At 56.7% G+C, this 13,391-nt stretch overlaps 1 protein-coding gene and 1 long non-coding RNA gene across 2 annotated transcripts in view; one reads left to right on the top strand and one right to left on the bottom strand.

Moving 5' to 3' along the window:
* POLN (DNA polymerase nu) overlaps positions 1 to 13,391 on the bottom strand; it is a 126,925-nt gene that overhangs the window by 4,989 nt on the left and 108,545 nt on the right. The window contains exons 21-23 of the mRNA XM_033105641.1: positions 8,721 to 8,852; positions 6,127 to 6,237; positions 3,778 to 3,856 (exon numbers count right to left, since the gene is read on the bottom strand). Coding sequence (XP_032961532.1) covers positions 3,778 to 3,856; positions 6,127 to 6,237; positions 8,721 to 8,852 — 322 coding nt within the window. The remainder of the gene's footprint in view (positions 1 to 3,777; positions 3,857 to 6,126; positions 6,238 to 8,720; positions 8,853 to 13,391) is intronic.
* Positions 6,122 to 7,539, top strand: LOC117022033 (uncharacterized). Its single transcript, XR_004422989.1, has 3 exons — positions 6,122 to 6,261; positions 6,552 to 6,746; positions 7,066 to 7,539. It is a non-coding gene; the product is annotated as an uncharacterized LOC117022033 (long non-coding RNA).

Raw genomic sequence — 13,391 nt, 5'->3', positions numbered from 1 at the left:
CCCCCCGACAGCCCCGGCAGGGAGAGGAAGGGAGATGGGGTCTGTAAGGGAGGGACTGGCCGTGAAGGGGCAGCTGCTGAAGCCGGCACAGGGGTAGACTGTTCTGGCCTCCCAGGGGGACACGCGTGACCTTGTGGCAGAGATGTGCAGGGGTCAGCCCCTGTCCGTCCGTTCTTCCTCTTCTTTGTGGCTGGGCGGGGTGTGTGCCCAGCTGCACCATTTCCCAGGCTCTGTCTCAGAGGGCTGGCCCTGAGGTGAGCACCCTCCCGCTCCCAGGAAGGCTTTGTGGGGAGCTGACGCCTGGGAGCACGGTGTTGTGATGGCTGGATCAGCTTCCCCATCATGGCAGCAAGAGGCAAAGGGCACGGGAGCGAGAGGGACGTTGGTCCTGCTGACCTGAACCTCTGAACCCAAGTCCCTAGGAGGTTCTCTAGGAGGACAGCCTGCCTCCTGGAGTGTGAGCTGCGGCAGCTGGGCCTGTGGCACTAGTGGCGGAAGAACACCCCCATGGACATGATTTTTATGGGCAGCCTCTGGCCACGGGCTGTCGGCACTGTCCCTCCAGGAGTCACACCAGGCTGGCAGCATTGGCACTGCCTTTTTAAACTAACTTCGAGGCCTCTGGTGGGTCCTCGGCTCCTACGGGACTTGGTCCTCACACGGGCAGAAGCCTCAGAACAGGTACTCGTCACTTTCCAGATCTAGCAGCAACGGTTTTCACACTTCTTGAAATGACACTGAGATTCTGAGCGGCTGGTGTGGCAGCAGCCTGAGAATAGGTCTGAGTCGTTAGTCACTTCCACATCACGCGCACAGCTGACTGCGATGTCACCGTATTCTAACTGTGAATCGGGACACAGGAAAGAAGTAGGCACAGATCCGAAGCAGGAGTCAGATCCCTGTTTCTGGGGCAGTGACTTCCCACGTGTCCTGCCCTGGGACCTGGGACGGGATCTTCTGGAACAGCCGCGCCTCAGCCCCTACGTGTGGCCTGCCGGGCAGCTCCTCGGGGCCCTGCAGTCCCTCCGGCTGCATGCTGTCCACCCTCAGGAGAGGCCAGAGCTGCTGCCTCTCTGCCCACCGTCCTTTCGTCCAGGAAACTCCGGGTCCTGCCACCCTCGCAGTGCTTCCAGGCTGCCCCCCACGGCTTGGCTGGTCCTGCTGCCTCTCCAGGGCTCCGGGCATGTCCTCTGCCCCTTTCTGAGGCCAAAAGAACAAATACCCTGTGCTGGGCAAGCCCTGGCCCCGGGTGCCCTGCGTGCTGCTCCACTGGGAGGTAGCCCGAGGCTACCCAGACAGCGAGCAGCTGACCGTCTCCCCCAAGAGCCCTGCTGCCCCCGTGCTCAAGGGCAAAGGAGCAAGTAAGTGTCTTCTTGAGGCTGCCAGGGTGGGGGTCAGGTGGGGCCCCTGGGCCCTCCCGAGGCACAGGGCAGGGGAAGGTTGCAGCTCAAGGTGGGAAGAACTGTTCCAGCTCTGCATGGATGCACGCTGAACCTGCTTCCCCTCTCTTCACACAGGTGTTGGAGCCGACAGTCTCCCAAGAATCTGTCCAGCTCCACCATGTTCTGACATCTAGAAAGGCCTTTGCACAGAGGTCCACGTGGGCAGACCCGCCAATACTGACAACCGAGCCCAAGACCAGGGAGCTCTTCAGGCGACGGCAGGGCCCAGGGCTGGAGGCTCCCCTGCTCCTGAGGCTCCAGCCCGTGGGGCACCTGGGGCGACTGGACCTGGCTCTAGGGGTGCATCCCTTGCATGACCATGGGCTCCCCAGACACGTGTTTCACTCATGCTGCTTCAGGCAGGCTGAGCTCACACGTAGCCCGTGTCTGTCCCTCTAGAACGACCCACAGCCTTTCTACTGCTCTGGGAAGGGCCAGTGGGGTTTAGGAAACACAGAGGATGAAATGCTGCCGTGCTCCACACCCCAAAAACGGAATGCATTTTGTTCTGAAAGCATTTCCTAAAGAAAATAAACGGCTGATGATAGAAAGATGACCAGCTGGCGTGTGAAGTTCCCGGTGAGAACTGTTTATACTGCCCTCAGGACCCCAAATCCCCATATACCAACCTATTTCCTTTATCAACCCACACATCATGAAAATGGACCAGACTTTTCTAGACATACAACGAACGTCACAGGTGCTGAACAACCTGTCAAGGTGGTGAGCTGGATGGGCTGCTTGAACCTGTCCCCAGCTACGCCACAGAAACAATGGAAGCGATTCAGGAACCAGTCAGGAGCCTAGCACAGCCTGGGTGCACATGGCAGCCTGCCGGGCAGGAGAGACTCAGTGAGAGGGCAGCCCTTGACTTTCTGCTCTTGCCTCTCGCCTCCCCCAGTCCCTGCAGAAATCAGAGACTAGCACACATACCAGCAGAGTGACTGGGGAGCTGCCAGCCTGCAGTGGCCTCAGGATCACACACCCCTTCGTGCCCCCAGCCCTGTGATGACGGCACAGGTATGGCCGCCAGCCCAGGCTGCTTCCCCCCAGGGTGGAAGATGAACCGTGGACCAGAGAATGCAAAGGGGGTGGCCCACAGTGGTCCAGTGGGGCTTGGGGACGCTCTCCTCCCCTCTCCTGGACAAGGATGCCATGCCATCATCCTGGGTGTGCTGTGCCCAGGACACACTGCTTTCTGTACATAGATGCTGACACTGCCGAAGGAACAGGCTCAAAAGTCAAAACGAACAGCAGGAAATATTTGAAGAAATATAGAAGATGGCTTTTTAAAGAGAGATGAAAGCTTTCAGATAAGGAAAACATCATGCCTTCAAAATGTAAAATGGTATCAGAAGCCACGGGAAAGCTGTAAGCTCAGATGGAACAGGGTGGCCCCAGTGGCAGGAGGAGTCCCGCTGGGCTTCGTGCCAGTGACATGCTGTCCCAGAGGGATTTGGGGGAGTGGGCAGGAGCCCCTTGGGGAGGGGCCACTGGGCCCCCTTCACATCCCATCGTCCAGGGAAGCTGTTGTCTACCCACCAGGAGCTGCCTGCCTAGCGGTGGGCATGCTGACCCACCTGGGAGGCGGGCCCCCTCGGGCAGTGTACGTGGGGACCAAGGAGGGTGGGAGGGAGATCTTCTGGGGTCTCACGCTCATGTCTCTGGGGACTTAGGTGAGCACCACGGCCAGGCCTCGGAGCCGGGATGGGTGGTTATGGGCTAGCACAGGCTGGGGGACGGGTCCTTGTCGTCCAGCTGCCTGGATACTCAGGGAGACAGACTGGATGGAGCTGTGGCTGGGGGCAGTTGTGGTGGAGCCCCCACCTTTGAGGTGTGTCTGAACGCTGGCTCTAGGGACAGGGACAGCAGCAGCAGGAGCTGGGTGCCTGGCACACTGACTGGGGTGGGTGGCAGTGACAGGGTAGGTGTGGGGGCAGTTGGGAGCCCCATGTCCTGAGGGGCTATGGGGTCCACCCACCTCCAGGGTGAGCAGCTGCTGTGCCTGAAGGGGTCAGACATGCACGAGAGGAGGGGCCTGGGGAGACACATTTCTGCATGGAGTGAACCCCAAGAGATCGCGCGACGCCCCGAGTGAACGGCGTTGTCACCGCACACTGCCATCAGCAGGCCCGTGGGTGCCTGGCCCAGCCCAGCCCTCCCAGGAGTGCTGGGAGCTCAGGCTCAGGGGTCCCTTTGCTGGGGGTGGTGATCTTGTCGGAATCGCGATCCAGACCGTGGCTGAAGCCACAGAGCAGCGGGCCTCCCACCCAAGCCCCGGGAGAGGCTGGCGCACACCGGGTGGGCCCGGGGAGGCTGGCACTCAGTCACTGACCTGGCCGTCAGGGTGGCGGAAGTGGCCACTGCAGCGAAGATGTGGACCATGGCCATCTTACAGAGGTCGGCGGCCGAACCTGTGGGGCACAGAAGGTTCTGCTACACGAACAAGTGAGGCCCAGGCCCCAGCAGGGCTGCCGGCACGGCCTCACCAGGCCGGCTGTCTCCGTTTTCTACGCTGTGCAACATATGACCCGTGCCCAGCAGCTTGGACAACCCAGGCTGGCCATCTCACGGCTCCTGCATGTCAGCAGCCCGACACGAATGCTGGGTCCTCTGCAGGGCCTCAGGCCGAGGTCAGCAGCGTGTCCTCACCTGGAAGCTCGACCAGGGAAGACCCACTACCAAGTGATCTCAACTTGCTGGGAAAATGACTGGGGTTCCCATTTTCCTGCTGGCCTTCAGCTGTGGGCCGTGTGGCTCCTGGAGGCGGCCCTGGGTTGCAGTCGGGCCGTGGGCCTGCGCCCCAGCACACAGTTTGTTCCTTCATGGCCAGCAGGAGGGCATCTCCCACTCAGACCCCTAATCCTTCTCTCAAGGGCCCACCTGATTAGGCCAGGCCCACCCAGGACGTCCCCCTTTTGATTTAACTCAAAGTGAACTGATTAGGGACCTACCTGCCTTAGATCTGCAAACCCGATCTTCCATGTAACACGGCCTCATCATGGGGTGATAGATCAGCATATTCACAGGTCCTGCCCACATTTGGGGTGTGTACATAGGGTACCGAATCCAGACTTCTGTCCCTCGCCCCAGCTAACAGAGTGGCTGGACGTGGACGTGGCCCCACCTAGCTCCCACCACCCTCCAGCGGTGTGGTCTTTCAATCTCGTTCAGCCTCAGCTTCCCACACAGTGGGAACAGTGTACACAGTGTACACAGTGGGGCTGTCGTACAGCCTCCCAGGCTTGGTGGGGATAAATCACATGGACAGTCGCACACTTATTCATCCAACACTGTCAGGCACCTCGCAAGGCGCTGGCCAGAGCACGGCACAGGCCTCTCCCAGGGCCAGTACATAGTGACCAGTCTGATCTTAGTGACCAGTCTGATCATGGGAAAACAGACTCAAGTTTGGGCTGCAAGGCAATGCCCCCACAATACTGACTTGCTTCTCCCAGCGCGCGGAATGTGGCAGGAATGCTGGGAGTGGAAGTCTGGTTTCTGGGGCTGACTTGCTAGCTGTGGGGGCTCAGGGCCCTCCGCTGGGGGTGGGATGGCAGGATGTTGCCACGTTAGGACAAGTGCACAGCGCCGGAGAAAAGGAGGCGGGAGCTGGGCTGCACAGAGAACAATGCATGTGTGAAGGGGAGACGCAGGGAGGTGGGGGCGCCACGTCTGGTCTTGTCGGTGATGTGTCCTCCCCCAGGGAGGCAGAACTGTGCTGCTGGCACTGGCCCCATTCGTCCAAGCCTCCCGCTCCATGTCTGCTGGGGTCCTGGCCACCTTCTTGCTGCAGAGCAGCCCCCAGGGACAGGCTGGGGCAGCAGCACGCTGGGGCTGGAATCCTACCGCCAGGCTTGCTCTCTGGGCCCTGGGGCCTCGCTGCTCCACTTGTGAACTATGGAAGCACAGGTGGGGATGACACCTGACTCCCAGGCTGCCCCGAGGACTTATCAGGACATAGCACGTGGTGTGTGGGGCCCATGATTATGGCTTTCTCTCACTCACCTCACCTCCATGCAGAGACCTGAGCTATTTGTGTGCTGTGGCTGAAGGTGATTAAGGAGTTTTCATAACTAGAGGGAAACATTGTGGTGTCACCTCTAGCCCATCTCCTGCTGTGGGTGCTGGGGGCTATGGGGCTCGGGGCTGAGAATGTGGGCTGTGGTTTGAGGGCTATGGGTACCGGAGGCTGGGGTGTCGGGGGCTGGAGGTGCTGGGGGCTGGGGGTGCCGGAGGCTCAGGGTGCTAGGGGCTCGGGGGTGCCGGGGACTGTGGATGCTGGGGGCTCGGGGTGCTGGTGACTGGGGGTGCCAAAGGCTGCGTGTACAGGGACCCCCTGGGTTGGATGCCTTACTTGAACTCATACCTGCCAGTTGTGAGGGGACCACAGAGACCCCGCAGAGGCCAAGAGTCAAGGGACAAGCTGCAGGTCACATAAACTCCCAGGACCTCAGCCCCCCTTTGCAGATACGGGACAGCACTGCTCAAGCCCTGTCTCTGGCGAAACGTCATAATTGTAAAGACCACATATGAGCACCTGCCTCCTTCAGGCGCTACTGCAGTAACTGCCAGGGAGGATGGGACCAGGAAATAGCGTCAGGATAATCTGGTAGGTGTCACCTGGCCCTGCAGCCACTGAAAACCCGAGAAGCAAAGGACCCAGCAGCTGAGGAGCTTGTACCTTGCACCACGAAGTTCACCGCCTGCCGCTCTGCCTGTGCCCGGAGCTGTGGGTCCCAAGCGCGGATCCCTGGCAGCGGTCTCCTTCTGCCCATGACGGACGCCACGTAGCCTGGGTCACAGGAAGGAACAGCAGGTGAGAGGCACACGACGCAGGCAGTGTGGCGCCCTGGTGGGCACAGCTTCCCTCAGATTTGGGCGCCGCTGCAGGCCTGAGTGCTGCTGGGCTGTCACAGGCCAGTGGGCTCTGTGGTGGGGGACTTCGCTTAGTCAGTAGCACATTTTGCACTCCTTTCCTTCACTGCATTTCAGAAATGGTGAAGCCACTCCGATGTCCCTGGCGTGGGAAGGAGCTTGGTAAAGGGGCTGGAGCGGAAGACGCAGCGGTCTCGGTTGACTACAGTTAAAATCCTTTGCTTTTGCCAGTTCTGTGGAGGATGTGCGCCCGTGAACACGTCACCTCACAGGGCGCCTCCCAGCAATGTCAGCGTTGGGAGAGGCCCCTCTGCCTGTTCCAGCCTGAGCAGGTTGGCTGTGTTAGTAGGGGACGCATGCGTCACCGCACCCTCCACGCCTGGCTCCCGAGCTGCTGACACGGCCTCCCTGGCATCGTACCTACAGGTATTCCTCCATCCCACCTCTAGTTACTGAGCTAGTGTCCATCACCTCTAGGCTCCCCCGGGGGCTGGCTGTGACCTCAGCCTCCCCTCCCAATCTCTTTTACCACTTTTTTTTGCTGGGAAACGAAGCCCAGGTTCTTTCCGTGCTTGTGGAGCGCCATGTGGGGTCTGGGTCCACCCCTCCTCCACCTGCCCACCCCAGGCACCACCTCTGGCTCTTCCTGGCCCTTCAGGTTGGCTTAGGCTCCGCCTCCCCATTCTCCAGGGGCTTCGGCCGCTGCTCGGGGCCTGGGAGCCCTCTTTGTTTCTTCCACACCCAGGTCCCATCTTTCCGACACTGTCTGAATGCACCTGCTTACTCATGGGTTATCTGCGCCCCTGGACTGCAGCTCCAGGACAGCCAGGAGCCCACGTCCCTGGCATCAACACAGTGCTGGCACAAATGTTTGTGGAAGAATTCAGTGATCATCTGAGGATTTCCTTACAGTGTCTGCCCAGACTACACTTCCTGGGTCAAAGACCTGCACATGTCACGTCTGGACACGGAACACCCCACGCCCCTTCAAGGTTACGGATGGGGAAGGGGGCCTCTGGCTCTGGGTCTTGGCTGAGCTTGGGTCCCAGCCCAGCACCACCTGCTGGCTGTGGAAAGGGGACAACCACACTGCCCAGTGAGTCCCAGCGAGCACCCCCAGTCACTTTAGGGAAAGCCACTGAGTGGGGCCTGGCTGCAGAGAGTGCCTGTGTTCCTACTGTTCGTCAGTCTGCAGTGATCCTAGCACCACAAACTCTCACCAACACCAGCTTCTATCACTGTTTTCACATTTCAAAATGGATAGCATTTTATTTGTCTCAAGTGTGGGGCTCCTGGGCTCAGGGACGTCAGGGCTTTTGGGGCTTCAGTGAGGACACAGTGGCTGCAGGCAGAAGCTGGGACATGCAGGCCTCGGTGCCCAGGAAGCCTGAGGCGGGCCCTGCACTGAGGCTGAGTCTGGACCCACACAGGCCCAGGAGCCTGTGGAGGGGCTGCCCCGAACTCATAGGTTTGTGCATGGGCTCCAGAAACAGTCACAAGCAGCCCCTGGGACAGTCCAGGAGCACCTGGACGCCGAGGGACACGCTACAGCCGTTTAGGAAGCTGGGCCCGGCGAGGCTGCTTCTCGGCTGATGCCAGCTTCTCACTGACGTGCAGGCTGAATGCTCCGCCCCCTCTGGACCGGCCATCGGGCCTCTCCACTGACTATTTCATGATATCTGCTCTTACATGTATGTCCTTCCTTATTCTTTCTTTCCTAAATTTCTTACGCCAGCTACCAACCATTTGTGTTCACAATGTTTTTCTTTTTAAAATACTCTTTTAAAAAGTATTCCTTCACTTCTAAGTGAACCGTCAGCTTGGCCACATCCCACAGTTTTTCACATGACATACTTTTACTGTCATTTACTTCTAAAGTTATTTATTGGGATTTCTTTTTCAATCCTAAATCTGAGGAATGCAATACATTTCCAAGTGGGTAGGTGGCTGGACGGCCACACATACAGAGACGTGAAACGACCTTTTTATTCCCCTGTGGTACAGAACACGTGCTACTTGATATTCTTTGACATTTGACATTTGTGACCAAACTGTGGTAAAATTTTAGAAACATACCATGTGCTTTTCGTAAGAACATGGGTTCTCCATTTTGAGGTGCAGGTTTTATTTCTATCCATTTATCATTTTCTAACTCAAGCTTGTTCATTTTCTTGCCTCAAGCACAGCCTGGTTCTGGACCCTTGTCAGGTGGAGCCTTTTGGTCCCATTTACCAGCCAGGACGGACACTCACCCAGTCCCCACCCACCCGGGCTCTACAGCCAACCCCACCCCATCTGTCCGGCGACCCACTGAAGGGGCAGGGTCAAAGACCACCCAGCTGTTGCAGGTCAGGCGTGGGAGGTCAGACCTGCCAATTGCTATGGCTACCGGTGGCTTACCTGTCTGGTGACACCAGGCAATGGTCGCTTGGGCAAAGTCCTTGATTTTCCTGTACTTCTGCAAAAAGCTCTCCAAAAAGCGGGCGGCTTCCGAAACGGAAACTCCAAGGCAAGCAGCCAGCCGCTCCTTCCCTGTGTGAACAGGGACACCACGATCAGGGGCAGCCCTGACTCGCACCTGCAGGGACCGAGAACACGAGCCGCCAGGAGTGACCACCACACACGAAGGGAGCGGCAGAGGGCCCTTGGACGACTGGGTGGGGCGGGTACAGCTGGCACCACTGGTCTCTTCTGATTGGTCAGGATGGTGTTGGCTTTGGCTTCACAACTGAGTGTGAGGTGCTGGTCAGCCTGGGCTGGGCCTGGAAAACGTGTTTATTCAGCAATGCTGACTGAGCGCCAGCGTGAGGCCGTGCGTGAAGAAGGTGTCGGCCCTGCTCCCAGCCTGTCCAGACTGCAGGAAGCTGGACAGCAGCAGAGGAAGAGAGGAGGGAAGCTCCATGGCCAGCTTATGACAAACAGTAGCCAGAAGCTCCCATCCTTGGCATAAGTGAGACAAACACTTTGGTGTGGGCCCATGTTTGGTTCCTAGAGGATGCAGGTGCTCTTGTGAAGCTTCTAGCAAGGTCTCTGGTCGGGACAGCACTCGGAGTCCAGGATGGCACCCTAAGTTCCAGCACAGCTAGCTGGGTGCAGGTGCTGGGAACGCACAGGCCTGGGCCTACGTCCAGGTCCATCACCATGGGAGGTTCTGCAGAACCGCCTTGGGGAACCCACCTGACGTGCAACAAGCCCCATTTCTTCACCTATGAATGAGGAACACCAGTACTTATCCCAAGGGTGGTTAGGGGGACCCCATGAGCTAAGGCAGGTAAGCTCCACGCTGCCTGGCTCCTACCTGGTACCTAATGTGGAGTCATTCTCTTCCGTTTTCCTCCGGAAAAGAATAAACAGAGAATGAGAAACCCATGAGGACAGGTGTGGGAGCTTCTCTGGACAGCAGGATCATTGGCAAACCCTGGGCTCTGAGGGGCTACGTCATTGGAGGGAACCCCAGAGAGACAAGTGGCTGAAGCCCTGAATCCTGGGGGAGCACGACCGGAACCAGGAGTGAGCTTCTGCCTCGCACCAGGTCAACTCGGGGTCACACTACAGGGTTCCCCAAGGGCCTTCAGATCACATGGCCCAGAAGCCATAGCCCGGAGGTGGACATATGAGGACCAGAGAAGAGACCTCAAGAAGAATGGGACTGACTGCCCTCTTAGAGCTAGTCCTCTCTTCAGCTGGCCACGCCTGGCCCTGGCCAGCTGATGCTCTCAGCGGTTCTGGAGAGAAAGTGTTTACGTCGCCGAGAGTGAAGGGGCAGATGTTTGCTACCATTGCTTGCCCAGGAAGAGTGGAAAAGGCTGGGGTGCCCTGTTCTTCACAAAGTTTCTCCCAGAAAGGAGAGCTTTTGGAGACCAGCCCTTCTTCTCTGCCTGACTTTTCATCTGGCTGGAAATGAAAAACACTGCAATTTCCCTTTCAGGGCTTAAGACCACGTGATTGCTTCATGAATACATTACACTGAAGCAGTCCATCTGTGACTCTGTGACATTCCAATCACGGCCCCTCGGCTATGGCTCTCTGATGGAAGACTCCATTGGCTTTCAGAAAGGAACCAGATGGTGACTCGACAGTTCAGGCAGGTCTGGCTGGGTAGGACCTTGAATCTCCTCAACCAAATCCTCTTTCTTGTCTAATCTGTTGTTAAGCACAGTCGGTATTTCTGATATTGCAGTTTTCAGTTTTAGAATTTCCATTTGGTCCTTTTTATTTTCTGAGATTTCCTTTTTTTATTCATGATGAGCATATTTTCCTTTACATCCTTGAGCATAGTTAGATTAGTGGCTTTAAAAATCCTTGTCTGCTAATTCCAACATCTGAGTCATTTCAGGATGTTTCCTTGATTGCCTTTCCTCTTGAGTAGGGATCAAGTTATATTGCTTCTTCATATGTTTAGTAATTTTGGATTGGATCCCAGATAGTATGAACGATACGCGGCAGACACTCTGGATTCTGTTACGTTTTTCTCAGGCATACTGATTTTTTTTTTTTTTTTAAAGGGGGAAGTCAATTTTGCTCAAGTTAAATTTCAAACTTTGTCCCTCTGCACTGGGCAGCAGATGAAATCTCAGATCAATTCTTTTAGTCTTAGCTGGGCTGTCTGAAGTCTGCCCTAGTCATGCACAGTTTGGGGTTGGCCAGAGATCTGGACAGAGTTCATACTCAGAATTTGGTGTTCTTCTTTGGCTCCTTTCTTTCTGAGATTTCTCCCTTTTACTTCCCAGATTCTCTGGTTGCTCCAAACTCTGTCCTCTGGTTCTTCAAGCTAGTAGGATTGTGGATTTCTATCGGAGTTTTAGCCACCCACAGCACTGACTGAGGTTAGCCTTCGGGTGAAGGCTACAAATGGGAAATTCTCCCGATTCTCTCCTCTGTACCATTTCTTCTTCCTTCCAAGTGTCCACCTACCTCCAATTTCTGTGAGCTTTTGGTCACTTTTCAGTGCCTTCAGTAGTTGTTTATATTTTTTTATAATTTATAGTTGACATCTGTGAGAAGGTGGTCTGATGCCAGCTACTTAGCCATCCCCAGAAGACACAGTTCTCCTTCTCAGTATGTATGGCCGACATGTTCACCCGACAGGCTCCGGCTTCACACATGAGCGGGACAGACACCGCAGACGCACAGCAATCAGCTGTCAGGCTGGCCAGTGACAAAGGAACAGCAGAAATGGAGGCTTGGGGTGGGAACCCTGTTACTGTCAAGGCTAAAAGCAGCCAAATTATCCTTTTCACCAACATCACAGCTGATGACTCACTGCTTATTTACAAAGTAGAGCTCTTTTCTGCTCCAGAAAGAAATATAGTGACTACTAGAGAAAGTGCCAAACTGACAGAAGTGTAGACTGACTCGAGGGGCCCCAGGAGCAGTGGGGTGCTCACTCTGCCATCCTCATGAAGTCGTAGGCGCTCAGCACGCTCACCCTCCATCCCTCTATCCCAGGTGGACCTGAGGTGGTGGCCTCACTGCCCCACAACGCTGCCCAGTCAGTTGGGGGTGTGTGTGTGCTGGCATAGCACAGAGCTAGAGGACCAGACGTGGCGGCAGATGCTAAAGATGATGTAGGTGGTGCCAGGAGCTGCTCTAACCTACCTCCATCAACTGAGCCGGCAACCAGGCACAGAGAGGTAGAGGGCCTTGTAGAAGGTCACACAGCTGGGTGGGGACAGAGTCAGGACTCTGGCTAGACTGCCTGGCCAGGGAAGCAGAAGCAACGTTCTGTTTGCAGAGACGAATCTAATGGTATGTCTGCCACACATGACTGTTCCACACATGACTCTGGAACAGGTGGCAAGGCACCCAAATCTAATCAAATTGGCAGAATGCTACCTTTCCCCACAGGCAGAGACTGGGGAAGGTTTGGGAGCGCAGCAGAGAGGAGGCTAGGAAGGGGTGATGGGCCAAGCTGGTCTGAGGCGCAGCAGCCCAGTGTCATCCTGCTGTTACTCACTGAATGCAGTTCTTGAAGCCAAGTTCTTAGTCTGCTTCCCAAAACTGTAGGGCTGAAAGTCTACCCAGTTCATTAATTTGTTCAGTGAGCATTATCCTGCACCTGTCCTGCTCCAGGCAGGGGCGGAGCTGGCAGAAGCTCCTGCTTCAGGCCGGGGAGAGTAGGTCATGAGCGGATGAGCAGAGCTCGGCAGCAGCAGAGACAGCGCTGTGTGAGGGCGGGCAGCTCTGGAGGGACGTCCAAGGAGGTTTGAAAAGGGGCGAGGGGCAGATACTCTTTAGGGGCCTCTACGATCCTGCCTCCTGGTCTTCATGGCCTTGTGTGACCCCTGCCCTGGAGTGTGGGCAGACCTGCCACCCTCACCAATGGAACTGCGGAAGCAGGTGACTGTTGATTGCCTTATGTGAGAGTGCAGTACAGCTTGCGGGCATCTCTCCCTCCCTTGCTGGCTTGGAGCCTCCACATTGTAGACTCTGCCTACGCTGGGAGACCCATGTGGCAAGAACTGAGGGCTGCCTCTCTGAGCCGACGACAGCCAGCAAGAAACTAAGGCCTGCTGAGTGCATCCCCCAGGCCCCAGCCAAGCTGTGCCTGGACTCCTGACCCACAGAAACTGAGATAACAAATGTGTCACACAGTACTATTGAGAAGGGGACCGTGAGCTAAAACGGACGTCGTGGGGCAAGGGCCCCAGGGAGGCCAGCACACGTGCTGCCCTACGGTGGGAGCCGACCGGCCGCTTCGAGGAAGGTTCCAGACCCATCATCAGCCAGTCGCTTGGAAGCCTGGAAGAGGCCCTTTGGAAGCACAGGTGGCTCCTATGGGTAATCGACTGAGTTTGCCCAGATAGTCTTGCACCAGAAGCTTGTTCCGTTTTCCTGCCTTTTCTCTGTGAACAAAGGGTCCCCACGGCAGGGAGATGAATTCCCCAGTGTCTTTGCGGAAGCCCTGCTGCTCAAAGCACAACTGATCCAAGGGACAAAGAGGTCCACTTAAGGAGGGGCTGGCCAGCCACAAACTCTCCTGACCCTGCCTGTCCTTTGCCCTCTTGAAGGGACATCAGGCCCCACTGGCTCAGCACAACCAAGAGGGAGAAAGGAGTTAAAAAACCCCAG

The sequence above is a fragment of the Rhinolophus ferrumequinum genome, chromosome 5 (assembly GCF_004115265.2).
Source record: "Rhinolophus ferrumequinum isolate MPI-CBG mRhiFer1 chromosome 5, mRhiFer1_v1.p, whole genome shotgun sequence".
NCBI classification, from domain to species: domain Eukaryota; kingdom Metazoa; phylum Chordata; class Mammalia; order Chiroptera; family Rhinolophidae; genus Rhinolophus; species Rhinolophus ferrumequinum.
Note: the sequence above shows the minus strand (reverse complement) of the source record. Positions and strands in the feature narration are given on the sequence as shown.